Here is a 26,455-nt window from a genome sequence, read left to right as displayed (position 1 = left end):
TGACTGTAAAGATCATATATATCTCATATATGTCTCCATTTTTCACTTTTTTATATATTTTAAAGCTACCTGGTTTAATAAGAAAAAATGACTGAGTGTTTCTGAATAGCAAGAATACAAAGAATAGACTTGTTTTCTTAGGAAGAACATTCTTGACAAGTTACCTCGAAAGGTAGAGGACACCTACTGAGATGTCAAGGTAAAAGTGCATGTATTTGTCACTGTACAGCAAAATGTGTCCTCCACATTTAACCCATCTGGGGTAGTGAACACACACACACAGAGTGGTGGGCAGCCAACTTCAGCGCCCAGGGAGCAGAGAGAGTAAAGGGCCTTGCTCAAGGGCCCAACAGTGGCAGCTTGCCAAGCCCAGGAATCGAACCCACAACCCTGTTATTGATAGCCCGGCACTCTAACTGCTGAGCCACCACTGCCCACATGTGCTGTGCTTGCTGTTAGGTAAGCTGTTAGTCACTAATATCCAAAGCTAACCAGCTTAACCAAGCCTCAGCATATAACAGAATGAACAGTCATTGTTTGTATCAACTGAACTAAGATTTGACACTACCAGTAGTGCACATCACTGACCTGCTAGTTATGCTGAACCGTCATGTAATGTAAATAAGGATTCATTTGGTACAGTGGGTGTAAGCTGTTCTCTGCAGATGCAGCGTTTCACACTCCGATTATTCTCTCCATCAAACTCTGAAATCAGTAAACAGGTGGAAATTTGTGCACAAAAAAGAAAAGTGTTTGGCCCACGTTGGGGAGAAAACACAATCCAATTTTGTTCTTGTTTGAGATGGAGATGGAATCTGTTGGGCTTTTTCAAACGTGCTGTAGCCGTTGTGCAAATAGCTTGAAATATTCATCCCTGAATCTCCTGTTATATTGGGGTTGTTGTTTTTTTTTTTTTTTGGTCCGTCCTCCTCCCTCCAATCTGGCATCTAACACTGCAGAATTAAAATGCTAATATAACCGCTGGACAGACGGTAAGAGGAGACGTCGAGTCTGTTTTTCGAGAAGCTTTAGTAAAGTGTTCTGCTTCATGCAGGCTGGTGGATGGGCTGATTTGGGGGAACTGGACTTCTAAGACAAAGACAAAGGCAAAAGAGCTTGTGGGAAGTTGGGGTTGGAAACGGTGGAGAGCGCTCAGGATATGCTTGTTGTTATGGTAAACTGGTTGATGATAATATCTCATGAGGACTTGCTGGAGTAATGGAGCTATTAGCGTGATTAGCCCACTCAGTGAATGCGGGGGTTAGTCATACAGTGCACTAAGAAAGGCTGGAGGAGTTACTAATGAAGTGATGGCAGCAGAGAGATGCTTCATGTAGGAGTTGTAGTTGTGTGTGTGTGTGTGTGTGTGTGTGTGTGTGTTTGTGTGTGTGTGTGTATGGTGTGTGTGTGTGTGGATTTTGCAGGTATCTCTGCATAATTATAAGTCATGCTAGCTGATATATGCAAGCAACAATATTCACTCTAATAGTAAAAAAAGGAAAAGTCCCTTTTGCTGAGTTTTTTAGTTTTCCCTTTGACAACAAAATGCTACATACAAGTGTCCAAATGTTTGTGGACACCCCTCCTTTAAATTGCACCCATTACAGTTCTATTCTGCTGGCAAGTATTGCCAATAACTATTGACACCATGCCTGATATCAGGTGTGGGCGAGAGGGGAATAAAGCCCTCCAGTACTTTTGGGATTAGTTAGGGAATTGGTAAATGAGGTGGGGTGGTGCTCATCCAACATCCTTACCCCACTAAAGCTCTTGTTGCTGAATGCAATCAAATCCTCACAGCAGTGCTCCAAAAACTATTAGAATGCTTTCCCTGAAAAGTAGAGACAGCTGTTCCAGCAAAAGCAGCATAAACACCTTTTAATACCCTTGATTCCGGAAGAAACAATAACTGATGAGCAGGTGTCCCAATACTTTTGTCCATATAGTGTATTGCCCCATAGCGTATCAAGTTTAAAGCGAAACAGTCACGCAGTTTACAGTGATAATTGCCGCACACAAGCACCTCTTACTTAGCCGTAGCTACGTTAGCCTCACAACTCCAACGTAAAACTGAGGAGGTAAACTTCAGGACTATTTATTTCAGAGAAGTACATTCATAGTTGACCTGTGCAAGACTGTGAGGAACGCTTTTACCTGGCTCTAAAGCCTAAGCCAAAAGTGGAAGCTTCTTGTCACACCATCTTTCATCCACAACTCGGGGACATTCTTTATTTAAGGGTGTGGAGCGGAAGGCCGCTTTGCTGGGACTTTGAGAGGATTTAAACCTGCCAGCTTGTGGATATGAACTGCCTCAGCTCGTACTGGAGTCTCCTTAGTCCTTTAACCCCTTAAACTCTACCCCTGTTATTCAGTTATTAATCTGGAGGCTTATTTAAGCAATAGATTATTCAACGTTGTGAATGAGCTCAAACAGCAGCACAGCTGTCATAGCAGCAGTTTCTGCACACATGACCTTAAAAGGACGCATTGTTGTTACCTAGAAACCGGGGGTTGGAGGCCTGATAGGATATAATATTTAAACACAGCTACAGAAAAAAAAAATCATTATCAGATTATAGAACCTCAGGAGAGCACAGGGAAGCCTTTCAGAGTGAGTGGTCAGAACCTGCAGTTGTGAAAGTTAAATAATTCTTCATTACTAATTATTCATTATTGACGTTAAACCCGATGTCCACTTCAAACATGTCTCAGCTGGTTCTTCACCCTTGCTTCCTTAAACTGAAAATCTTCTAAATTTAGAACATTGCTTCAGCTCCATCTCTCTATCAGGAGCCTAGAGTGTGGGTGTGTGTGTGTTACAGCCAGAGCACACTGACCAACGCCTTGCAGCCATTCGTGTGTGATTGTTGGGAGCCTCCAGATGTTCTCCCCTGATCACTTTGTTCTAGATAGTTCTTTTCCATTCACACTGCTCTAGAATCATGTCTTCCATTCACACTGTTCTAGAAAGCACTGCTCCATTCACACTGTTCTAGAATCCTGTCTTTTATTCACACTGTTCTAGAATCCTGTCTTTTATTCACACCGTTGTAGAATCCTCTTTTATTCACACTGTTCTAGAATCCTGTCTTTTATTCACACTGTTCTAGAATCCTGTCTTTTATTCACACCGTTCTAGAATCCTCTTTTATTCACACCGTTCTAGAATCCTCTTTTATTCACACTGTTCTAGAATCCTGTCTTTTATTCACACCGTTCTAGAATCCTCTTTTATTCACACTGTTCTAGAATCCTGTCTTTTATTCACACTGTTCTAGAATCCTGTCTTTTATTCACACCGTTCTAGAATCCTGTCTTTTATTCACACTGTTCTAGAATCCTGTCTTTTATTCACACCGTTCTAGAATCCTCTTTTATTCACACTGTTCTAGAATCCTGCATCCATTTACACTGTTCTAGAATCATTTCTTTTATTCACACTGTTCTAGAATCCTGCATCCATTTACACTGTTCTAGAATCATTTCTTTTATTCACTGTTCTAGAATCCTGACTTTTATTCACACAGTTCTAGAATCCTGTCTTTTATTTACACTGTTCTAGAATCATGTCTTTTATTTACACTGTTCTAGAATCCTGTCTTTTATTCACACAGTTCTAGAATCCTGTCTTTTATTCACACAGTTCTAGAATCCTGTCTTTTATTTACACTGTTCTAGAATCATGTCTTTTATTTACACTGTTCTAGAATCCTGTCTTTTATTCACACTGTTCTAGAACTCTTCTCCCTCAACCACGCTGTTCTATCCATCAGTATCTACATTAAACCTACTGTGTTTTTAAAGATGTCATCGCTGGCTCTGTAAAAAGTGTCGAGGACTTCATTATAAACACAACTTCACCAACCTTAGAAGAGTGTAACGTCATGCTGTAGCTCCTGTATCTGCTCTATGGTCACAGCTGTTTTTTGTTTGTGTGTGTGTGTGTGTGTGTGTGTGTGTGAGAGAGAGAGAGAGAGAGAGAGAAGGGAAGAGAGAAAAGAAGCAAGAGATAGCAGAGTAGATTGATGGAGGAGGCGGGGAGGCTGCACACACCAGCGGCGGGGGGAATTTATCGACCACTTACCATTGACAAAGCTTCAGATATGACTCAAACCACTGCCCCAGCTCCATCTCTCTATCAGGACCTACAGAGAGAGGGAGAAAGTGTGTGTGCATGTGTGTGTGTGTGTTAAGACTTCCATTCACACTGTTCTAGAATCCTGCCTTCCATTTACACGGTTGGACCTACAGAGAGAGAGAGAAAGTGTGTGTACATGTGTGTGTGTTAAGGCCAGAGCACTGGCCTTGAGATGTTCTACCTGTTCACTGTGTTCTAGATTGTTCTTTTCCATTCACATCGTTCTAGAATGCTCTCTTCAATTCACTGTTCTAGAATGCTCTATCCCAGATTTTTCTAGAACCATACATTGAAGCTAGAGCTATCTATGAGTCTTCACGTTAAAAAATCTTCCCTAATGTTCATTTGCTGTGTGCAGTTCATTATGACAGACTGCGATGCACTACAGGAAACGTAGGGGGCTATATCACTTGTTATGTATACGCTCGTCCAGTACAATGACATTCTTCTTTTACATATCCCAGCTCAGATAGCCAGGGTCAGAATGCAGGGTCAGTCATGCTGCAAGCACCCCTGGAGCAAAGAGGGTTAAGGGCCTTGATCAAGGACCCAACAGTGGCAGCTTAGCAGCTGTGGGATTTGATCCCTCATCTTGTAATCAATAGTCAGGCAAATTTGTGACCGGGTCACTTGAGCATGAAAGCTCAGTAGTTTTTAAAGAAGAAATATCAGACTGGTATCGGGTATGGGCCAATGCTCATATTGTACATATATATTGTAAGTTATTGTAAGATATCAGAATAAAAGTTTGACCTACATTCTTCCTCCCTGTTTCTCTTATATGATGCAAGTGAAGTAAAACAGAAGGTTTTGGTCAGGCTAGGACAGACTTCATGTTGGGCTTTGCAGTCGGTTTCCTATGGATTATTGTGAGACTGCAGGGTTCTAAATTTGGTGCTGTGTGTCAGCTCAGGACACACTTGGGCATTGGATTGCCGACTCAGCTCTGTAAAATCCTGGACACTCGATCACTGGCTTGATTTTTGACTAAATTCAGTAGACGGATAGCTCTGCTCATGAGGAAATCCGAGGTAGAAAGCTATCAGGTCAGCTACAGATCTTCTCAGTTATCCCGTTGTGGTCGCTACTGGGTGCTTAAATATCTCAGCAGTTGTGCAGCTTTCCTTTACTTTCCATGAATATGAAGCCTAAACTGTCCGCCATGCTGTCAGATTTGCAACCAGAGTCTGCACAGTAGACACCAGAGACACTTATGGTTCTTCTTGGTTTCATAGCATCAGATATAAAATCTTTATTCATTTTTTAAATTCATTATTATTTTTAATTTGACCCCATTTTCTACCCAATATGGAAGGCCAATTACCCAGTCCTCAGTGGGTAATCCTCAATGTGGGCAAAGCGTGGCGTGGTTAATAACTCTGATACAACAGCTAACAGATGCTGACCAACATCACACTAGGAGTGATGTGGGAAGGAAGTGCCACCTTACCAGCCCTGAGACCAAGGCTAATTGTGCTCTCTAGGACTGCAGTTACTGATGGCAAGCAGCATGACCCGGGATCTTAGTGGCAGTGCCATAGTCCACTGAACCACTTGGAGCCTCAGTATTTTTATTTTTAAGAGTTTAGGGAAGTTGAGAACTTGAGAATTTGGACTGGAGCTCTTGATGGGCCTTCTTTTATGAGGATTTCTTGTTTAAAAGTAAACCAGAAGCAAAAGATAAGGCCTGAAGAACAGGAGATGGGTAGCTGGTGGTGTTGGCAGGACGTTCTCCCAAGAAACAGAAGGTAGAGGTGAAAATACCATGAGAGGTTATAGATAGGAGGGAGAGTCATTTCAGGCATGGTTTTCCCTTCAAAACATGTTATTTATTTCACAGCTTCATACAGAACACCACAGGTTTGATCTGAGAGGGCCTGTTGGGTCTATAGTGTGAAAAGGAGTCAATAGGTCCATTTCCTTTGAGTATCCTTGGGTGAGAGAATTACTTTGATTACTCATTTGAAAGTGTTTGTAGCCAGATCGCTATGGTCCCTAAAGCTGCCTGTATCCCCTCCACGCAGTCGATTCGGCCCCATGCTAGCTCAATGCGCTCCAAGCAGTACCTATTACTCATACGCTGTCAATTAAGGTAATTTATTGCTGTAATTCTGCCCCGGTATGAATGGTGGCGGTTCAGAGTTTGTAAATACTTTGAAGTTAATTGAGGGCATCAGTTCCTGGGAGAGGCGTGTGTGTGTGTGTATGTGTGTGTGTGAGGGAGAATGTGTTGCGTCGCAGTGCATGGTTGCCAATTAACAACTCCCACCTCCTTGCCACCAATCACAAAAACAACTTGCAGGCCCACCGTTTAAAGCTTTTCCCATCCGCCGGCGTATTTCTGACTGCTTGGATTTACGGCCTTTTTTCCTTCTCCTGGAGAAGTCATTGCGTGGGTTAATTTCACTTTCTGCCGCTGCGCAGTTGGTGTCAGACGAGCTTAGGGAGTGGGGGTGGTTAGGGGGTTCGAGCCTTTCACGTCCCATTCAGTGTGTCTTCCTAAAAGAGGGAGATGTTTTATTCAGCGGGAGTCCTCTGACTCCTCTGAGCGTGGACCAATGAGAAAAGGAATTTCTTTCGCACACTCTATTAAGTAACAACCTTGACCTATCGCTGTCTTCCTTCCTTTTCAATTTCCTCTCACTTTTGTCTCCTTTGACTGGCCTCCTCCTCCTTCGCGTCTTGTTACGCTCCCTCTTTCATCACGGAAACACTCCCCCACTCTCTCTCTCGCTCTCTTTCTCTCGCGCGCTATCTCAGTCTCCCTCGCTCTGTGTTTCCTGCAGTGTTTTTTTCACCCAAGCTCTCCATCTCTCTTTCTCTCTCTGTTCCCAGAACCCAGACATCGTGCTGGTCCACTACCTGAACGTGCCGGCCATAGAGGACTGCGGGAAGCCGTGCGGCCCTATCCTGTGCTCCATCAACACAGATAAGAAGGAGTGGGCCAAATGGACCAAGGAGGAGCTCATCAGCCAGCTCAAGCCTATGTGTGAGTGTTTTTACACCCACTTTCAGAGCATCCTAGAGGAAGAGCACGGAGCGGATACACAAGCAGACCAAACCACAGTCAATTACATGCTGCTCTGATCCAGTTTCCCCACTCTTCATCTGGATCTAATAAACATGCAATAATAAGCTGTATCGCTTACTTAAAAGGCGTCATGCAATTAGAGGCAGTGAATTCATCCAGTTGTCCATTCCGTCGCTCAGTCGAGATGGAAATTGTAAGGTCACAACTGTGCAGGCCTAAATGGATTGTTTGTGTGGGCGGCAGATCCGTTTTGGAATTGTTTGAATAACAAAATAGCTTTTAAATAGTGGATGGAATAGTCATTACATTTAGACAATTTGAGCTTTACCCTAAACAATTAACTAAACTCCACCAGAGGTGGCAAATCTCCTATAAATTTAATAAACATTCTCATGTGAGGCTCACATGGATAGAAGGTGGGCATAGGGTCTTGTTAGGTCTGTACATGTGTTTTTACTGCCACCCAGAAGGGCTTCCCAAATGCCTAATCATTACAGCCCACCTTAATCTCACACGGGCCGCATCTAGGCCCTGTAACCACCTCTGCATTGGATATGTTTGGTGTCTGAGTGACAACGTAAGTACAGAACCTATGTACAGAACCAGCAAAAGAAGCTTACGGTAAAACTCAGCACACACTTCTTTCAATCCGTGTGCTAAATGGTTAAGGGCCCATGTCGTGGAAGACTGTGCAGTAGTGTGTACCCACTTCTGGAGTTCACATATAATCCTCATTAAGAAAGTAAGCTGGTCAATAAAAGCAGTGCATTTGCATGTCCTTATTTTTGCTGAGGAAAAGCAAGAAAAAACAGTGAATCAGGACAGAGCATATTTACAAATATCTTAATATCTTTAACGTCTTAAAGGGAATTCCAGGTTCCCCTGGTGGATTTGGTTTGTAAATTAAAAATGTGCGCTGTAAACATCTAGGCCTCTGGTTCAGTGCGGATCCAGACATATTTGTAATGGATCGAGTATTGGCTAATTTAATCTCAAACCAGAGTCTTTGCTTTAACCAGAGTGTTCAGAGCGCCATCTAATGGTATTATTGCCCAGCCGGCAGCAGTGCGGACGTTCTCAGAAGGTAAATAAAAGATACACTCTGTTTTACTGGCAGGAGAACCGCACGCCTGACTTTGTTTTTAAACCAGCACTAAAGAGCACATTCAGAACCGAGTGGAGGCTAACGCTAATGCTAATACACACACACATGCTATAGAAACCCTAATCACAGCACATTCACTCACCAGTAAATACAGTATAAACCAGTCATTTCACACTAGTAGACCAACAACAACAGATATCAGTACAGAGAGTGTACCATTACACACACACACACAGAAAGTGATTAGACTGCAGAGTTGCAAAGAGCTGGGAGCTGATTGGTCAGGGAGATGGGTCAGACTGGATTTTATTATATAAGATATTAAACACACTATAAAACTGTCATTTTAAGAAAAGTCTTTACTAAAGTCAATAATAATAACGTATTAATCAGCAGCTCGTCTGATCTAAACTGTGGGGCTGGATTATTTATCCAAACACAAAGATCGGATCAGTATCGTCTGATACTTTAGTATATTAAGAGACTCAGATTTGCCCGGGGGCAAAAATAACTGGATCAGGACATCCCTGCTGTGGTTGCTATCACCACCACTGGAAGAGTGGTGTTTACAGTAATGAACACTTTCACATCAGACCTCTCTGAATGACTCTGTTTACCTCTCTACATCTCTGACTTATTCAGAAAATTTGAAGAGCCAGTGGAGTTCCTCTTTAAAGGCAACAAAGGGTAATGAAAGCAACCTGTTTAACAAAGAGAGGCTGGCAAATGCTCATGTAGGACTGAATTCTGACTGGTTCTGGTACACACACCCACACAAACATCACGAGTGAAGCTCAGGAGACAAACATGAAAGACAAGATTATGTAAAATAATCTGAAACAGACTTGGACATGTAGTTCCTGACAGCGTATGATTAGCAGGCATTTGCAAACTTTAGATTTGACCATAATTCTGTCCGTTTTTTAGAATGCAGCATGTCATAGAGTGTCAAGAACACCAGCGATGTCTTGGCTGATCGACTACAATCTCAGGTCAGGGTAAAATTGTGTAAGTTTGATTTTTTATTTGAAAGCGAGCTGTTGCGGCAGCCCACCACAGCTCCCAAAAGTGTGGAGAACTGAGGACGGTCATGCGGCCGACACTTCTGAAGATCACTCCTGAGTGGGTCTGACAAGACTCCTTGAGCCCGCTGCACAGAAGATTGACTCGCTCAATACATTGACAGGTAGCTGTCATTTTCAATGTATGCCTCAAAGAGAATGATAAACTCACACTGCGAGCGAGATGAAACTTTTAAAAAGTCATACCGCAGGACTTTCTGCTCTGACTCACGGTTGACTTTAGTCTCGTCTTGCGCAGACAAAACAAGGCGGTTCGAGGCTTCCAGTGGCTAAGCAGGCCCAATTGTCAGGCCGTGGCCGCTCGCCGCTGTTTTCATCTGTAGTCCGTAAAAGTGTCCGTATTATTTGAGTGACTTTTAAATCTCAACACACTTCACTGCGTCATTAACTTCATGATGTGCTGTGGCAATAAGGAAAGGGCAAGCAAACACTGGCCACATCTCAGTCTCTTTCACTGACCTTCTCGTCATGATGAGCTTTTTGCAGTGCCGCACTGTCATCTAGAGGCGAGGGAGTGCTATTGCAGGAGTTGCTTTTTCACAGAGTCAGAGGAAAACTGAGGATTTGCTGACTCCTCTGTCCTCGCTCACCAATGTCCAAGTCATGCATTTTGAATGAGTCGGTTATGCACCAGATACTCAGATGAAATGTGCCTGCCAGGAGTGGCCGACATGTGCATTGGGCCATTATTGGGTCATTCAGCGCTGTGTGAGTTGCATCCTTTACTATTTCGCCCTCCTTTTACAATCTGTTATATTTAGTGGGAGTTTAATGCCTAACCGTTAACATTACTGTTACTAAAACACTATGTATGTTACTTTAGGCTTATGATTAAAGCTGATTACTCGATTACACTTGATTACCCAATAAAAAATAAATAAATACAATTGATTGAAAAATATCAGATGGTAAAATTAGCTTCTTAATGAATCAGCAGTGATTAGTTGGCAATTCACATGATGCTGAAGATATTTAAAAGCCCACCGGCCTCCTCCTACAGTCAGTTTATAGCTTATCTGGCTCCACACACAAAAACTTCACATACTTACAGCCATGTGCAAAAGTTTGGGCACCCCAGTCTAAGTAAATCCAACATTAAAAGAAAAATACAATATTTAGGTATTAATGTACAATATTCATGTACACCGACCAGCCATGATATTAAAACCATCGACGTAACATAGTGTAGGCCAAAAGCTCTCAGCTAAGCTCTGTCGAGGCATGAGCTCCCCGAGGCCTCGCCAGCATGAATGTTTTTTCAGCAGTTTGTGTCCCAGTAGATCTTCTCTGAGATTGTACCAGATGGGTTTGCATCCTCTCCCCACACGCATCAATAAGCCTTCGATCTCCATGACCCTGTCACCAGTTCACCAGTTGTCCTGTTATGGAACACGTTTGGTGGGTACAGACCACAGCACACCAGGAACACCAGACGGGCCCTGTCTGGTGTTTGGGAGATGCTCTGATCCAGGCGTCAGGCTCAGATCCTGCTCAAATCTGCTTTGCCATTTGTTCTGCTTCTAACACACCAACTTTGAGAACAGACTGTTCACTTGTTGCCTAATATGTAGATCCGACCCCTTGCAAGGTGCCACTGTACTGAGATCAGTGCATATTTGTGTTTCAGAGGAGATTGAAAACAACATAGCAGTAAAGCTTGAGGGGCAAATTGTAGTCACTAGTTCTCAGCATCCCATCCTTAAAACCTAGACCACCATATGTCTTAGCCAACTGATCCTGGCTCAAAATGATCATTTAAATTTATTCTCATATATATATATATATATATATATATATATATATATATATATATATATATATATATATATATGTATATATATATATATATATATATATATGTATATGTGTGTGTGTGTGTGTGTGTGTGTGTGTGTGTTCTATGGTAAAAACCAGTCATTTGGGGGGCATTTTTGTGAGCCCTTCCTTTAAGACCTTGTTCTTTTTATCTTCTTATGCTTTAAAAAGTTGCGCATGGCTTACTGACGTTCCGTTAAGTCCATTTTAATTGTTTGGCCTTTTTTTAAACTCTCATTTACTTTAATTAATCTACAAAATAATTGGTAGATTACTCGATCACTTATATAATCAATAGTGACATGCCTATTTATGATGGTAATGAAATAACTGCCTTCCCTTCATTCCCCTTCTCGTCACATAGGAAGCAGTTTGCTATCACTACAATTATCAAACCATTCTCCGAGTCGGGGTAATTTGATTGCATCGAAGTCGTGTTAGTCATGTTTACTTTCATTCCCGCAGATTAAAAAGCATGCTCTTTATTGATGAGGTACATGCCCCCGCACATTCAGAATTCAGAATAAGGAAGAGATGAGATAGCTGTGCAGCTCTCGCTCCCTACCAACTCCACCTCAAATCCCCCCCCCCCGCGCAGTTCCGCTTCAGTACCAATCCCATCACAGCACACTCAGCACACTCATATAGAGCAAGGCTATGTGCTCTTCAATGCAATTCCAGAAAGTTGCAGTGCATAGAGCTGTCCAGCAGATGTCACCATCACCTTCACATTGCTTGATCATGATAATAACAACCTTCACCATAAGTTCAAATGTTTGTGGACACCTCTTCTAATGAATGCATTCAACTACTTTAAGGTGTGCCCATTGCTGACACAGATGTGCAAATGCACACCACACATAGCTTGTCTAGTATCTGTAGAGAAGTACTGCCAATAGAATTGGACTCTCTAGAGCAAATAAATATGAACCTATTGGCACCATGCCTAATGCCAGGCCTGGGCTAGAAGGATATGAAGACCCCCAGCATTGAGCTGTGGAGCAGTGGAACTGTGTTCTCTGGAATGATGGTTGGTACTCCATCCAATAATTTTGGAGTGAGTTGTGGAGTGGTTGGTTATCATCCAACATTCAGACCTCACATTGGTACCAGGACAGAAAAAAGTCTGGATGCCTGGATTCTTGGATCCTCCATGGATCTTCCAAGGATGGTGGGTCAAGCCGAGCTGTACTTGAAGCTCAAAGGGCTCTTGGTACAGATTGGGTTTTGACCATTGCCATTAAGTACTGGGGGGGGGGGGGGGGGGTGCAGTACTTAATCTCTGCAAAACTTAATCAATTCATTGATGCCAGTTCTTGGCACTCTGTATCAATTGCAAGGGCCTAAATATTCAAGCTTCATTCAGAAAGAGCAGTGCGGTAAACAGTACAGTTGCTGCAAAGGACATTTGCAGCAGTTTCTTTATGCATCAATCCAAAGCCGATATGACGAACCACTTCTAGCCTCCTGCTTTGCTAAAGGAAAGTCTTTTAAATCAACAGAACTGGAGGCATCTAATCCCATCACTGCATAGTCAGCACATGCACAGCTGAGGGTTTTTATTTGTCTTTGATAAATATAAATGTGTCCCTCTTCCTCACATCCTGATTAATACAAAAAAAACTAAAACTATAGTGTTCCCAAATAACTGTTGTGAAGCATCAGTACCAAATCACAGCCCCAGCTTACACACACTGAAACACTGAGTGACTACATACTGTATGTTTACAGATTTTGAATATTGTAGTTTTATAGTTGTTTATTTATATAAAGCCCAGTCATAGAAAGATTTAGAGAAGAGTGGAGCACAACCTAGCACAGTGATATGTTTATGTAGTTAAACAGGTCCAGGTAGAATATGCTCTTAGCTGTCTTCTCAAATGAGCATAGCACACACACATACACATACTTTTTTGTAGGTTTGCCCTGTCCTTTTTTTTTTTTTTATCATACGTCATAATGTTTTGTGTATTTAGGTTGGAAAGCTTGTCTGGTTTAAACACCATATCATTATTTTGAGTTGAGTGTGATTGCCTCCATTGAACATTGAACCTTTCTGCACATATCAAAACATGTTTAAAGTGAAGGGCTTACAGCAGGGGTGGAGAACTGAGGGTCAGAGTAATTGCCCTGCCGTAACACACCGACTTAATCTGGGAATCAACAGCAGAATTACATTAAGTACGCTTAAGCAGGAAAGACATGGCCTGAAGGTGCGAGAAGCGGGCTTGGGACCAGAAGGTCACTGCTTCGATCCCCAGGAATGGGATCTACAGCTCAGATGCCCTTGACCAAGGCTTCACTGCATATTGTCTAGGAATCTAGATCTCTGTATAAGGAGTTCCCTATTTCTGTTTTACAGTGTAAACATCAGGATGAATAAACTTCCAGCTTGTTAAAGTGTTTATAGAAAGTCTCTTAAATAAATCGTCCGCATGTATATATATTTATATTTATTGCTTTATGTCTGTGATATTGCTTCTATTTTCCGGAGTATTTTCCATTGAATTAACAAACTGTATTAGGTGCAGCGCTGTTTAGCTGGTTGAGGGAGTATAAGAGTGTCTCTCCCTTGCAGTTCCAGTAGAGGGGGCTGGCGAGGTGGTGGCCGGCGCTGGCTGCTCGCTGGTCTGTGTGGCTGTCTGGCTGACGTCTCTGTCTCCTCCTCTCTCCCGGCAGTTCATGGCATCAAGTGGACTTGCAGCAACGGGAACAGCAGCACTGGCTTCTCGGCCGAGCAGCTGGTGCAGCAGATCCTGGACAGCCACCAGACCAAGCCACCTCCCCGGACTCATAACTGCCTCTGCACAGGGACGCTGGGTAAGGGATGGCGGGGAGGGAGAGAAGAGGGAGCAAGGGGCAGATTCAAGATTCAGAGAGACATTATTGGATAGGTTGAAGTACCAGTTTAAGATAAAAGAGGATTATATTAGCAGGGTTTTAGCAAACCAGAGTAAAATGACAAGGTGATGGTGAGGCACATGTCATTTATATCTGTGGTTAATCTGTCCTGAATGTCCAGTCAGTGTAATATCACTACTAACTTATAGCTCTACCATGGATGAAACCATGAAGAATTACCCACTGTAAAATAAAACAGCAAAAAATGTGAAATTAATTCCAAAGCTTTTTTACTGCAATATAGAATTTTGCCACTAGATGGCAGCCTTTTCATACATTAGACTTGTTCACTCCTTCATCACAAGGCACAGTGTGGCAAAGTATTATGTTGGATAATTTGCATCAAACAGACTGAAATTTACTTACCTAAAACAATAAATAAACAACCGAGATTAGGAAAATACGGCAGTGAAATATGGTGCTTCTGTACAGTAATGACCTACATCTCACACTTGCCCATTCTTAAGACTGCGTCCATCAATCTATTCTCCTTCTTCCCGTAGGTGCTGGAAGCAGCCTGCATCACAAGTGCAACAGTGCCAAACACCGCATCATTTCCCCAAAAGTAGACCCACGCTCTGGAGGCGCCTACAGCAGCACCCACTCCGAAGTGCAGAACAGCGATGTGTCTGAGGGCAAAACTGAGCACACCCATGGAGGAGGCAAGAATGGCAGGGCAGGGGTTGATGGGCCAGGTGGATCAGCCGCGCGTGAAAAGAGGAACGGAAAAGTGCCCAAACCGGCTCTGCTCCACCAGAACAGCATGGAGGTGTCCTCCACCAACCAGGTCGAAGTGCCCGACACCACCCAGAGCTCTCCCGTGTCCATTAGCAGTGGCCTGAACTCTGACCCTGACATGGCTGACAGCCCGGTGGTGACTGGCATGAGCCACGTGGCCTCAGTCATGGGAAGCCTGTCCCAGTCCGCTACTGTCTTCATGTCAGAGGTCACCGGAGATCCCGTCTACAGCATGTCTCCTACCGGAGATCCCAATGCTCATCTCCTGGGCCCCGACACAGCCTCGAGCAGCCTGGTGCTGGCAGTTGCAGCTGACAGTCACAAGTTTGCCTTCCCCGGGGCTGTGGGCGTGGGGCTAGGAGATGCTGGGTCTACCGAGGGATTAGCCATGCTATCGGCGGCTAGTGTGTCCGAAGAGCTAGTCCTCTCCAGCAGCCTGGATTCCGGAAGTATCAAACTGCCCGAAACCACCGTCAACTTTGACCCAGACTGCTTCCTCAACAACCCTAAGCAGGGCCAGACCTATGGAGGCAATGGGTTGAAGACAGAGGTCACCAATGGCAGTAGCTGCAGTAATGGTGGTGTCCGCTGTTCACCTCCTCTCACTGACAACGGTTATGGCTTCAATGCCTCGTTGGTCAAGAACATCAAGACGGAGGACACAACTTTTGAGCAGCAGTTGGCCAAGGAAGGTGGTTACCAGGTTGGGGAAGTGGTCAGTGGTGCAGGTGGCCTCTCTGGCACCTCAGGCAGTGGATCTGCACAGAGTTCCCTAGCTCTGACTCCAACGGGCTCCCTGCTGCCATCTGGGGGTGGCTTGAGCCCCAGCACCACACTGGAACAGATGGATTTCAGTGCCATTGATGCCAAGCAGGACTACACCTCTACCGTGATGTCTGCTGCTGGCTATGGTCAGGCCATTCCCAGCCCGCACTTGGCCCACCAGAGCCACTCTCCCAGTTTCTTCCTACAGGGCTCACCCCAGTCCACCCAGACCCAGAACCACCAGAACAATGGCACTTCTGCACAGAACTCCCACGAGACTGGGACTTACATGGGTTTGTCTGTAGTCAAGACTGACTCAACAGGCACCAATGGGCATCTCCATCACCACCATGCCCACCAAGGACAACATGCTGCTTCCAATTGCAATGGCAACTCTCCAACTGACAGAAATGGGCAAGGTGGCACTCTCCAACTTCTGCAGTACCAAAATAGCTTCCCAGGTCCAGGTCAAGAACATGAGGAGGTCAGAAGTCTGGAGCAGCCAGCCAGCTCAGAAGCAGGCGATGCAGGTTGTCAGGAGAAGGAACGGGAGGGCTTGCTAAAGGCAGGGGATCACCTGCAACCTTGCGCAGGCAATGGGGCAGATGGCGGTGGAGCCACAGAGCACTACCTCCAGCAACCAGAAAGCGGCAACCTATCAGCAGGAACTGGAGGAACTGGGACGGGAGGTAACAATGGAGCACTGTGTAATGGCACCGAGGGCACTGGAGCAGCTGGGAGTCCACATCAGCAGCTCCAACCACTCCTGCAGGGGGCAGGACTTGTTCAGGGTCTCTTTAACACAGTGGCAGCCCATCAGGGCCTGAACACCAGCGGAGCCAACGGAGGTGGATCCATGGAGATCAATCTTGACCACTTTGATGTTTCCTTTGGAAATCAGTTTTCTGACCTCATCAACGACTTCATTTCGGTGGAGGGGGGAGGTGGAGCAGCAGTGGGGCCACAAGGGGGCAACGCTCTCTACAGCCATCAGCTGATGGCCCACTCTGGCACAGAGGGCCAGGTATCCTCCGGAGCAACCACCCAACAGGGAGCTGAAGAAGGAAGCACCCGTGGAGCAACTGGGTACAACTCTGCAGACCTCTGCCTCCAGCCCTGCTGCAGCCCCCAGTCAGCTCAGTCTGGGGCAGTAGCAGGGGAAACTGGACAGCTGTCTTACATGCAAGTGGAAGAGGTTGTGTCTGCTGCCGTGGCACATGGGACCATGGGGATGCTGCAGGCCACTGGGAGACTGTTTGTGGTGACAGACTATTCACCAGAATGGTCTTATCCTGAGGTGAGTGAATAAGCAACTATTACAGCCTTGTCAGATATTCCTATACACTGTAATGGCACAGGTGATCCTATTCCCTGTTTGCAACGTTGTAGTTATAGCAGCTTTGTTGGAAACATGGCCGAACCTGTTTTGTAAATGTAAAAATATTATTCTGAAGCTCCCACTTGACAGATATGTAACTATGACAGCTACGGTTATGGAATTCTGATGTGACATGAAGTCATATATTAAATAGTGATGAAACCAAGTATGTTTTGATTTCCAGATTGTAATACAGTATTATATTATATACAGTATTATTATATTAATACTGCAATACAGTAGGGCAGCCACAAGATGGCAGCTCTCAGTCAGAAATAGAGAAGGAAAGAAATTGAAAAGGAAGAAATCAGCCTAAAATGGGACAAAGGCTGGTCAGAATTACCATATAGTGACTAAACAACTGTACTACAGAAAATACACTTTATTGACAAAAGTATTGGGACACCTGCTTGTTCACTGTTCCTTCTGAAATGAATGGTATTAACAAAATAGTTTATCCTGTTTTGTCGGAGTAACTGCCTCTCCTGTTCAGGGTAGGCTTTAGAGCATTGTTTTTTATGTGGGATTTGATTGTATTAAACGCTAAGGCCGTTGGTGAGGTCAGGATGTTGGATGATCATCACCCCACCTCATCCCCAGCTCCCCAACACATCCCAAAAGTATTGGATAGAGCACCACCATTATTCCAGAGAACACAGTTGCAGTACTGCACAGCGCAATGCTGAGGGGCTTTATACCCCTCAAGCCCACTCCTGGCATTAGGCATGGTGCCATTATGTCCACGTGTATCTGCTCCAGGGAGTTTTATTCTACTGTCAGTACTTTTCTACAGGGGCTAGTGTGTGTGTGTTCATGCGCACATCTGTGTCAGCAATGGGCGCAACCTAAAGTAGCTGAATGCATTCATTAGAAGGAGTGTCCACAAATATTTGGACATTTTTGGCACAGTTTAAATCTGGCAGTTTTTCTGTAAATTGTATCCAACATCATGATGGACAAATAGAAATGCACTAAAACTTTAATTTCATTCTGATCTCTTCATACGTTTTCCTTTTTACACTTGTACCACTGATGGTAATGTCCTCTATGTAGATTCTAGTTATGTAGTTAATATTTTTAACGTTAATGTTAGTGTACATGACCCTGCTGTGTCCTGTTATGTACCACAGCACACGTCAAGTCCATGACTCTGTTCTGATGTCACTAGCACGCCCACTGGCGAAAGGGCATTAGGACACTTATAGACTGAAGCAAAATAAACGCATATGACAAGCTGATAAATACACTTCAGACCAAACACACCCTTGATCTGACCCAGACATCCTGATTACTAATTGCTTACTGATTGCTAAGTCTTGTTCTCCCACAGTTTGCCACTTTCTGTGTTGTATTGTAAACATGTCATCTGTCTAAATAAGTTTCTCAACCCTGGTACTGGTGGCACCTTGCCCAACACACCTGATTCAACTCATCATCTCATTTACAACCCTTTCAGAGTCACAAGGGTGGTGAGTAAAAACAGGGAATTCACTAAAATGTGCAGGCCAGGGTGCCTCCAGCTCCAGGGTTAATATGGTCTACTGGTCTATATATGATAGTGTGTGTGATGCATGGAGAGTGACTAGTATGTGTGTGTGTGCTTTTCCAGGGTGGTGTAAAGGTTTTGATCACAGGCCCTTGGCAGGAGGCTAGCAGTGACTACAGCTGCTTGTTTGACCAGATCACCGTGCCTGCCTCCCTTATTCAGCCAGGAGTTCTGCGATGCTACTGCCCAGGTAGGAGCACTAAAAGGACCTGCACTTATGATATGTACACTAACCTATTCTGTGAGTGTTTATTTTTTGAGATCTCAGATTTATATATATATATATAGTCTAACACAATATGTAGAGTACAGTGTATGCAGTTGCCGTTCCTTAAACACTATGCCGCTAGTACCTGGCCTTAAATATAGACAAAAATACATGAAGCAGACATTACACTGTATTACTATTTTCCATACTTTCCTGTATAACATCAGAGTTTGGAAAAAGGAAACCCTGTATCTACTTTTCTGTTGGAGGTCATTATAGAACTACAATGTTTTGTCCCAACAGCGACTGTAAACACTGTCATATCAGAAGATTATTTGACCACCGACCTAATAGTGGGAATAACCACCCTTGGCTCAGATGACACTAGCGAGACGTCGTGGCATGGACTGTATATTAAGTGATGGAAGGTGTTCATTATAGAGGGTAACTAATCCACAGCTGTTCCCCTTGTCATTCCCCTCTGGCATCAACGGCCCGTGGGGCACCACCGTTATGCTGTTGGCAGAAGTCCATACTCAATACACCTTCACTACGGCGGCCTTAGAAAATCCCAAGTTAGCACTTTCTGAGAGCTACCACCCATCACCCGATACCTTATTATGATGCCCTTTAGACATCAGTCAAATCAAGTCCTCCAGTGTTGGGCATTTTCTCTATCTGCTGTACATCATGTGAAATAATCTTGTAAATAAGGGAATAAATGTGTATTCCCTTTTCTCAGATACAATCACACACTGTACACCACAGTCATTATCTGAAATGATTTCCTGAATCAGTCCCAGACAAACATTTAGCTGTTGAATCCATGTTGAAATGACGAATGATGATTCCAGCATCGATTATACTGCAGTTTTTCACTGGGGTCCTCAAACCTGGCATTGAAATGCTGCTCCTTGACTAGAACAAAACTGTGTGTTTGCCAGCCTGCCACTGTCTGACCCAGGCTCTGTACTAACTTATTACTCACTGACTAAAGCTGTTGGTTAAGAAGTAAAACGCTAAGCCTAGGCCTGTCCTTCCCCCTGTAGCTCACGACACAGGCCTGGTGACCCTTCAGGTGGCGGCCAGCAGCCAGATAATTTCCAACTCTGTGGTGTTTGAGTATAAAGCCCGTGCTCTTCCAGCTCTGCCCACATCCCAGCACGACTGGCTCTCACTGGACGGTAAGGCCCTTGACACTTTCTTATGTTGCTTTGGGAGCTTTTAAATTTTCAAGTATTTTCAAGAATTTATTTTGTTAAATATGTACCTATTACACAGTTATGTAATCACTCATTTATCCTGTATTTACTTTTTCTTTTTATTTATTTTTTATCATGAATTTGAATCATAATACATTACATACATTATATTGACAAAAGTATTGGGACACACCTTTTCATCATTGAATTCAGGTGTTTTATTCAGTCCTGTTGGCAAAAGTGCATAAGGTCAAGCACCTAGCCATGTATTCTGCCTTTACACGCGTTAGTGATAAAAATGGGTGGTTCTCAAAAGCTCATGCTGAATTCTATATCTAAATCTGGTCCTGTAATGGGATGCCTTCACTGCAACAAATCAGTTGGTAAAATGTCTTCCCTCCTAGATAGTCTACCATCAGCTGTGGGTGGTATTGCTGAAAGTGGAGGAGCAATCTACAGACCATGTAAAGTTACAGAGCGGGGTGCATAAAAGTCTGCAGAGCCAGTTAGTTCCAAACCTGCTGTTAGAGCTGCAAAAGGAGACCAACTCCATATTAATGCCTATGGCTTTACAACAGGATGTCATAAATGCTCCTGTGGGTGTCCCAATGCTTTTGCCCACATAGTGTATCTCTGTACTACTTACAAACACAAATGTGGTACTAATTACATGTTTAGAATCCATGTTTTTATTGAATTGTCCACTTGTGTTATTGAGATACAAGTAATGTAAGATAATCAAACGCTAACGTGCAGAGTTTAGAGCTATAGATTGTTGGGTAGACGGACCTTATATATGCTTATACATGAATGTGTTATGTGTTTAATATTTGGTCTATTAGATTTTGTGTTTAATATTTGGTCTATTTGGAGTATTTTGTTGGTTGAATATCTTGGCTTTCAATCCCTTACAAGCTTCAGTTATGGCTTAAGGTTCAGTTCTTATATAAGAAAGTTGAACTGTTTCTTTTTTTTTAAATCTCTGTTGTAGCGATAACATGCTTCACAAGTAGAGGAAAACAGTACTCGATCTGTGATGCAGAAGAGTCGGCTAATAATTTACCATTTACTGGTTACTCCGTAAGCCTTTAAGAAGTGCTAAGTGGAACATTTCACTTTTGGGCCTGAAGGCATGCGTTACTCAAACTTTTAGCTTTTAGCAGCCTTTCATGTGGTCCTAACACTTGCTGAGAGAAAATGACACCTAAATTGACAAAAGTAGCCTTCAAGATTCTTGTTGACACAATAAAATGTACAATCAGACTCAAGTAATAACATGCCAGCAGTTGTACTGTCCAGGTCTTTTATTAAGCACGTTGTGTAAACAGTCACAGTCCAGGCTAGAAAAGCGTAAGTGAACCCTTACATTTGGCAGCAGTGACCTCCACCACTTTTGTTCCCTGTAGCGGCAGAAAAGATTTGAGCAATGTTAAGGAGAACTATTGGATCGTTTCAATTCATCAGTATTTTTTAGTGGTGCCTCGCGTGCCCAGCCGTCTTCAGGTCATCCCTCCGCATCTTGATAGGGTTATGGTCAGGACTCTGACTTCCAACACACCAGTCTTCTAAATTTTGTCGAATCATTCTTTAGTTGGTTTACTTGTGTGCTTTGGGTCATTGTCTTGTTGCAGCACCCAACGTCTTTTTTAACTTGAGGTCATGAACTGCTGCCTTTGTATTGCCCTGTAAAATGTTTTGATACAACTTTGAATTCATGGTTCTTTTATTGTTTGCAGTGCACCCAGATCCTAAGATATCCCTCCTCCATACTTTACAGTAGGGATAAGGTTTTGGTGTTTGGGTGTGGATTTTGCAGTTGTGTTCTTTTTCCACCAAACATAGCTTTGTGCTAAAAATTCCTAAAAACATTTCTAAAAACATTTCCCCATAAGCAATGTGGAATATGCAGGTGGGTTAGGGCGAACTGGAGCAGCTTGCTTTGTGGTGTTTTTCTATAATCACCATTCTTGTTCAGTGTTTTTGAATAGTGGACTAAAGAACAAAGATTTTGGCTGTAGAGTCTTCTATAGGCAGTCTGCTGTTACTCCGGTGTTCTTTATCACCTCTTTCAGGGTTCCCAGTTGTACTCTTGAAGGGATCTTAACAGAATGAGCACTCTTAAGGAGAGTAGCAACAGTACTGAACTTTCTCCAGTTGTAGATCGTTTGTCTAGCCCTGTATTAATGTACACTTTATGTCTTTAGCAATGCTTTTGTAGCCTTTCCCAGCTTCAAGCATCTCTATAAAAGGCTTGAGGCTTTCGTATTTGAGGCTTTCGTAAGGTTCACACTAAACCAGTCTTTCTTAAGGAAAAAGTGATCTGTCAGTAACCAGGCTTTGTCTTTGATTAATGACAAAATCATTGTTGAAACACACACTTCCAATCTCATCTCCTTAATTGCCAGGAGAAGCCATTAACACAGCAGTTCACTTACTTTTTCTAGCCTGCACTTTGGATGTTTATTCAGTTTGCTCAAAGAAACACATGAACAACACAACACACCATTTATTACATGTTATTAGTTTTGGTTTGATTGTGTTTGTCTATTTTTGTGACGTAGATAATTATCAGACCACATTTTAGCAGAAATCAATGCGGAAATCCAGCCAATTCCAGAGGGATCTCTCAGTTATTGAAAGTGTTTTTCCAAAGCTAAGTGATGGTAGTGTTAATGCTTTGTGTGTGTGTGAGTGTGTGAGAGAGAGAGCAAGTGAGGCTTGCTTCAGCACACAGTGGCAGAACAGTGCTACAAGCAAAGCTGCAATGCAGGGGCCCCTGGAGGGTGGACATGGAGTGTGAATGGTGCTGGAGTAATGGTCAAACGGCCTCCTATTCATAAGTTTCCAGCTGGTCGGGCTTTGTGCCTCTGCCCTCTCAGTGCCTATGGGCCACAAACAGGCTGCAGTTATTTAATCATTCACCTTCCCTTAGAACACTAGTGCTCTTTCTCCTCTCACTCTCTCTCTTTCTCTCTCTCTTCCTTGTGAAGAACACAAGCCTCTTTGCCAGTAGTGCTGTTGGAGTCCTGTTTGATCCTAATCCTGGTTGATGATCCGGGCGGCCTCTCTGTTACTCCTGGTTCCATCACAAGTGTGACATTTCCTGCAAAGCACTGTGTGTGTGAGAGAGTGAGAGTGAGAGTAAGCAGGACATCTATGCCAAACTAAGGTGTACTGAGGCAGTACACACGTACAAATTTATAAGCAAACTGTACACACGTTCAGCTGACTGCAATAAACCAATCAAATAAGACCAATTTAAAAATCTCAACACAACTAACAGAACAAGTCCTTTCCCCATATTTAACACAAAATACCACTTTTTATGATGACTTTACTCTCAGAATTATTCACCCTCTTCATGACAATCATTTAGTGCTTAGTAGAACAGCCTTCTGCTGTTACGACCTGCTGCAAACAAGATTTTTAGCTTCTGACACCAGCTTTTGGCAGCGTTCCTGAGACATCTTAGTCCATTCCTCATGAGCAGTGGCCTCCAGTTCACTAATATTCTTGGGTTTGCTGCTACAACCACCTTCTTCAAATCCCCCCAAAGATTTTCCATGGGGTTCAAATCAGGCAACTGTGACGGCCACTGTAAAATCTTCCAGTACTTCCCTGAAACCAAGACTTTGAAGTATGCATGGGATAATTGCCCTATTGGGAGGTCCAGTGATGCCCAAGCTTCAGCTTCATCACAGAAGGCATGATGTTTTCTCCTATGATTTCTTGATACTTGATTAAATCCATCCTGCCCTTCACATGGTGCAGGTTCCCAGTTCCAGAGGAAGCAAAGCAGCCCCAGAGCACCACCAAGTCACTGCCATGGTGCACTGTCGGCAGAGTATTCTTTTCATTCGCTTCATTCCTTCTTCTCCAGACATACCACTGCTGATCTATGCCAGTGTTCCTTTTACTGTAAACTTGTGAACTGTGCTTTCAGCTGTATCCCTTGGAGCAATTAGTGCCTTTGCTGAATGATCTTTTTGTATGATTTTCCTTGTTTGTAAAGGCAATGATCTCTCTGGACTTTTTGGTATATTCTCTTGACTTGAACCTGATGCAACTAGGGACGCCCCTGATTTGCCACCTAATTTGCAAAAGTGTGCTCTTGTGAGAGATTCTATTTTATTTTGGGGATTGAATAATTCTGAGACTGCAGTCGTCATTGAAAGTGGCATTTTGTGTTGTATTTGGAGAAAGCGCTTATTAGTTATATTAGCTGTTTAAATTGGCCTTGTTTGATTGGTTGATTCCAAAGCATTGCACAGCTGAAAGTGTGCCCATTTTGCTAAGAAACCTAATTTGCAGTGGGGTTGAATAATTTCCATTGCAACTGTATATGAAATGTGATTTCAGAATCTAGTTTTCCAGAAAAACAAATGTATGGTAATGTAGCGTAGTGCTGTGGAAAGACATGTGACCACCAGCAGTCATGCAAACAAAAGGAATTTGTACAGCAATCAATTATGTGGTAAAGTAGGTCAGGCTTGTACTTTTCCAAACTGCAGTAATAAAACAAACAGAAAAGGGGGAATCCTCTTTTAAGCGTCTGTTAAAGCCTACTTACTGCAGTGTTCAAACGTTAGTAAAAACAATTTTGGTATGTTTGGTATGTTCATGTCAGACTTATTAAGTCTTATATTTTTAGAGTAGAACAGTTTTGAGTTCACATTTCTATAATATTTATTGACGGTCTATTAGTTTCTATTATAAATTAGCTTAGAGGTTACAGTTTGTGTGTGGGGGGGTAATCAGCAGCACAATACAGATATAGATACATCTCAGCTTTTCTGGTGTTTTGATGTTTTTATTACAATTTATGTGTAATACCATAACCATAATGGTTGCTTATGGGTTTTGGAATAAAACTCTGGAACTGAAAATATACATATTCTTTAGTTATTTTTTAGTTTTTATTAGTCAGTTGAGATGATTACAGTTTAATGACTGTAGACACAATATTCTGTCCTTTACATATTCTGCAAGATCTATTTGGAACTGTCCAGAAAGCCAGTAATGTGGGTTTCAGCTCTTTAAAGTCCTTTAAATTAATTGAACAAAAAACTTTAAGTGAAGGTTCTTTACACCTTTAAAGGTTATTTACACTCAAACATCTCTTTTACAATTTTGTTTTTTCATGGAACCCAAAAAGGTTAATAGAATCCAAAAAGGCAGCCCTCAAAGAACCATTTGGATCACCTCTATGTTTTAAGTGTAGCATAAATCCAGCTACACACAACGTATTAATAAATAAAAAAATATGGGACTTTGAGGTATGCATGGGGTCATTGTCCTGTCGCTAGGTCCAATGATGCCCAAGCTTCAGCTTCCTCACAGAAGGCATGAAGTTTTCTCCTATGATTTCCTGATACTCAATTGAATCCATCTTGCCCTCCACATGCTGCAGGTTTACAATGCCAGAGGAAGCAAAGCAGCCCCAGAGCATCACCAAGCCACCATAATTAACATGGATTCTATATGGTTTTTGGGTCTAAGTGCAGAGAAAAGCTGATTTTGAGTGCATGACTTAAACATCATTTGTGTAAATGTACGTATAAACAAACAGGCATTTAATCTAGTTAGACTCTACAGGGAACAAGCTCTTCTGTGATACAGACTATAGCATGGCATGGCTTTGCCAAGCTAAGCCTTCATTAAATAACTTGTAGAATCCACAGTTAGACACAATAGGGCACCAAGCAAAACAAGCCTACTTCGGCTGAGTGATATTGATATGATTATAGAGTTTAGAGTTTAGACTCCTTGTCGGCACAAATTGGCCATTTCCCAGCAGCATCTTGCTTTAATGAATTGCAAACAAACAAGGAACATGCTCACTTTCTTTAAGGCATGGTAAAGCTTGATGCTCCCTAAAAATGTGCTTCTTAACTCAGTTCCGGCCTCATTTTTCTGGTATCATTTTTCTGGGATCTTGTTTGTGACTCCATGTTCCATCATGTGGCACCTGCAGCGTATACACAGCGCACAGCCTAAATAATAAGCAGTGCCAAAGCGAGTCTTATTCCTATGAATATTGTTATGGAGAGGGCTAAGGGAGCCAGCTGCTCTCCACATGAGCCCATAAGTCCAGTGTGTCAGAGTCTCCATGCCTCGCTCGTGGATGTTGTGTGTGTGTGTGTGTGTGTGTGTGTAGCCCTCATTTGTCATAATGCAGGGGGGGAAAGCTCAGGCTGCAGCACTGCAGGTACAGAACCAGGAGGAAACACAGGCAGGGCTTAAACTGACACAAATAAGCCAGAGAAAATGCCTTGGTGGTGATGGTGGTGGTGTTGGCCAGAAAGGCTGCAGCAGCCTGTGCTTAAGCCCTGTGTTTTGGTGTGTTGTGTGCCGAAGCAGAGCTGTGTGACATCGGGCTTAAGCAGCGAGCAATGCCACTCCCAGCACTCCCAGTTGTGCAATGCATGAGTTACTGGGTGTAAAGTGAGCGAGTGACAGTGAGTGTTCTGTTTGAGTCAGCCCTGGCAGTGCCCACGTCCAGGCTTAGACGTTTCAGGGAAAAGGACTGAAAAAGCAGAGGAGCAG

At 43.2% G+C, this 26,455-nt stretch overlaps 2 protein-coding genes across 9 annotated transcripts in view; both read left to right on the top strand.

Moving 5' to 3' along the window:
* The window catches only part of vamp3 (vesicle-associated membrane protein 3 (cellubrevin)), a 298,514-nt gene that overhangs the window by 227,454 nt on the left and 44,605 nt on the right, over nucleotides 1-26,455 (top strand). The gene's annotated exons all lie outside the window — the stretch shown is intronic.
* The window catches only part of LOC140543323 (calmodulin-binding transcription activator 1-like), a 363,513-nt gene that overhangs the window by 309,746 nt on the left and 27,312 nt on the right, over nucleotides 1-26,455 (top strand). For 7 of the 8 annotated variants that reach the window (XM_072666396.1, XM_072666397.1, XM_072666393.1 and 4 more), the window contains 5 exons: nucleotides 6,974-7,127; nucleotides 13,851-13,991; nucleotides 14,576-16,872; nucleotides 18,563-18,689; nucleotides 19,757-19,891. In XM_072666396.1, the coding sequence (XP_072522497.1) occupies nucleotides 6,974-7,127; nucleotides 13,851-13,991; nucleotides 14,576-16,872; nucleotides 18,563-18,689; nucleotides 19,757-19,891 (2,854 nt within the window). The remainder of the gene's footprint in view (nucleotides 1-6,973; nucleotides 7,128-13,850; nucleotides 13,992-14,575; nucleotides 16,873-18,562; nucleotides 18,690-19,756; nucleotides 19,892-26,455) is intronic. The other variant, XM_072666395.1, reaches the window with a different exon arrangement.

This window comes from Salminus brasiliensis, chromosome 21, assembly GCF_030463535.1.
Source record: "Salminus brasiliensis chromosome 21, fSalBra1.hap2, whole genome shotgun sequence".
Taxonomy (NCBI): domain Eukaryota; kingdom Metazoa; phylum Chordata; class Actinopteri; order Characiformes; family Bryconidae; genus Salminus; species Salminus brasiliensis.
The sequence above is the reverse complement of the archived record's forward strand: the minus strand, read 5'-3'. Positions and strand labels throughout refer to the sequence as shown.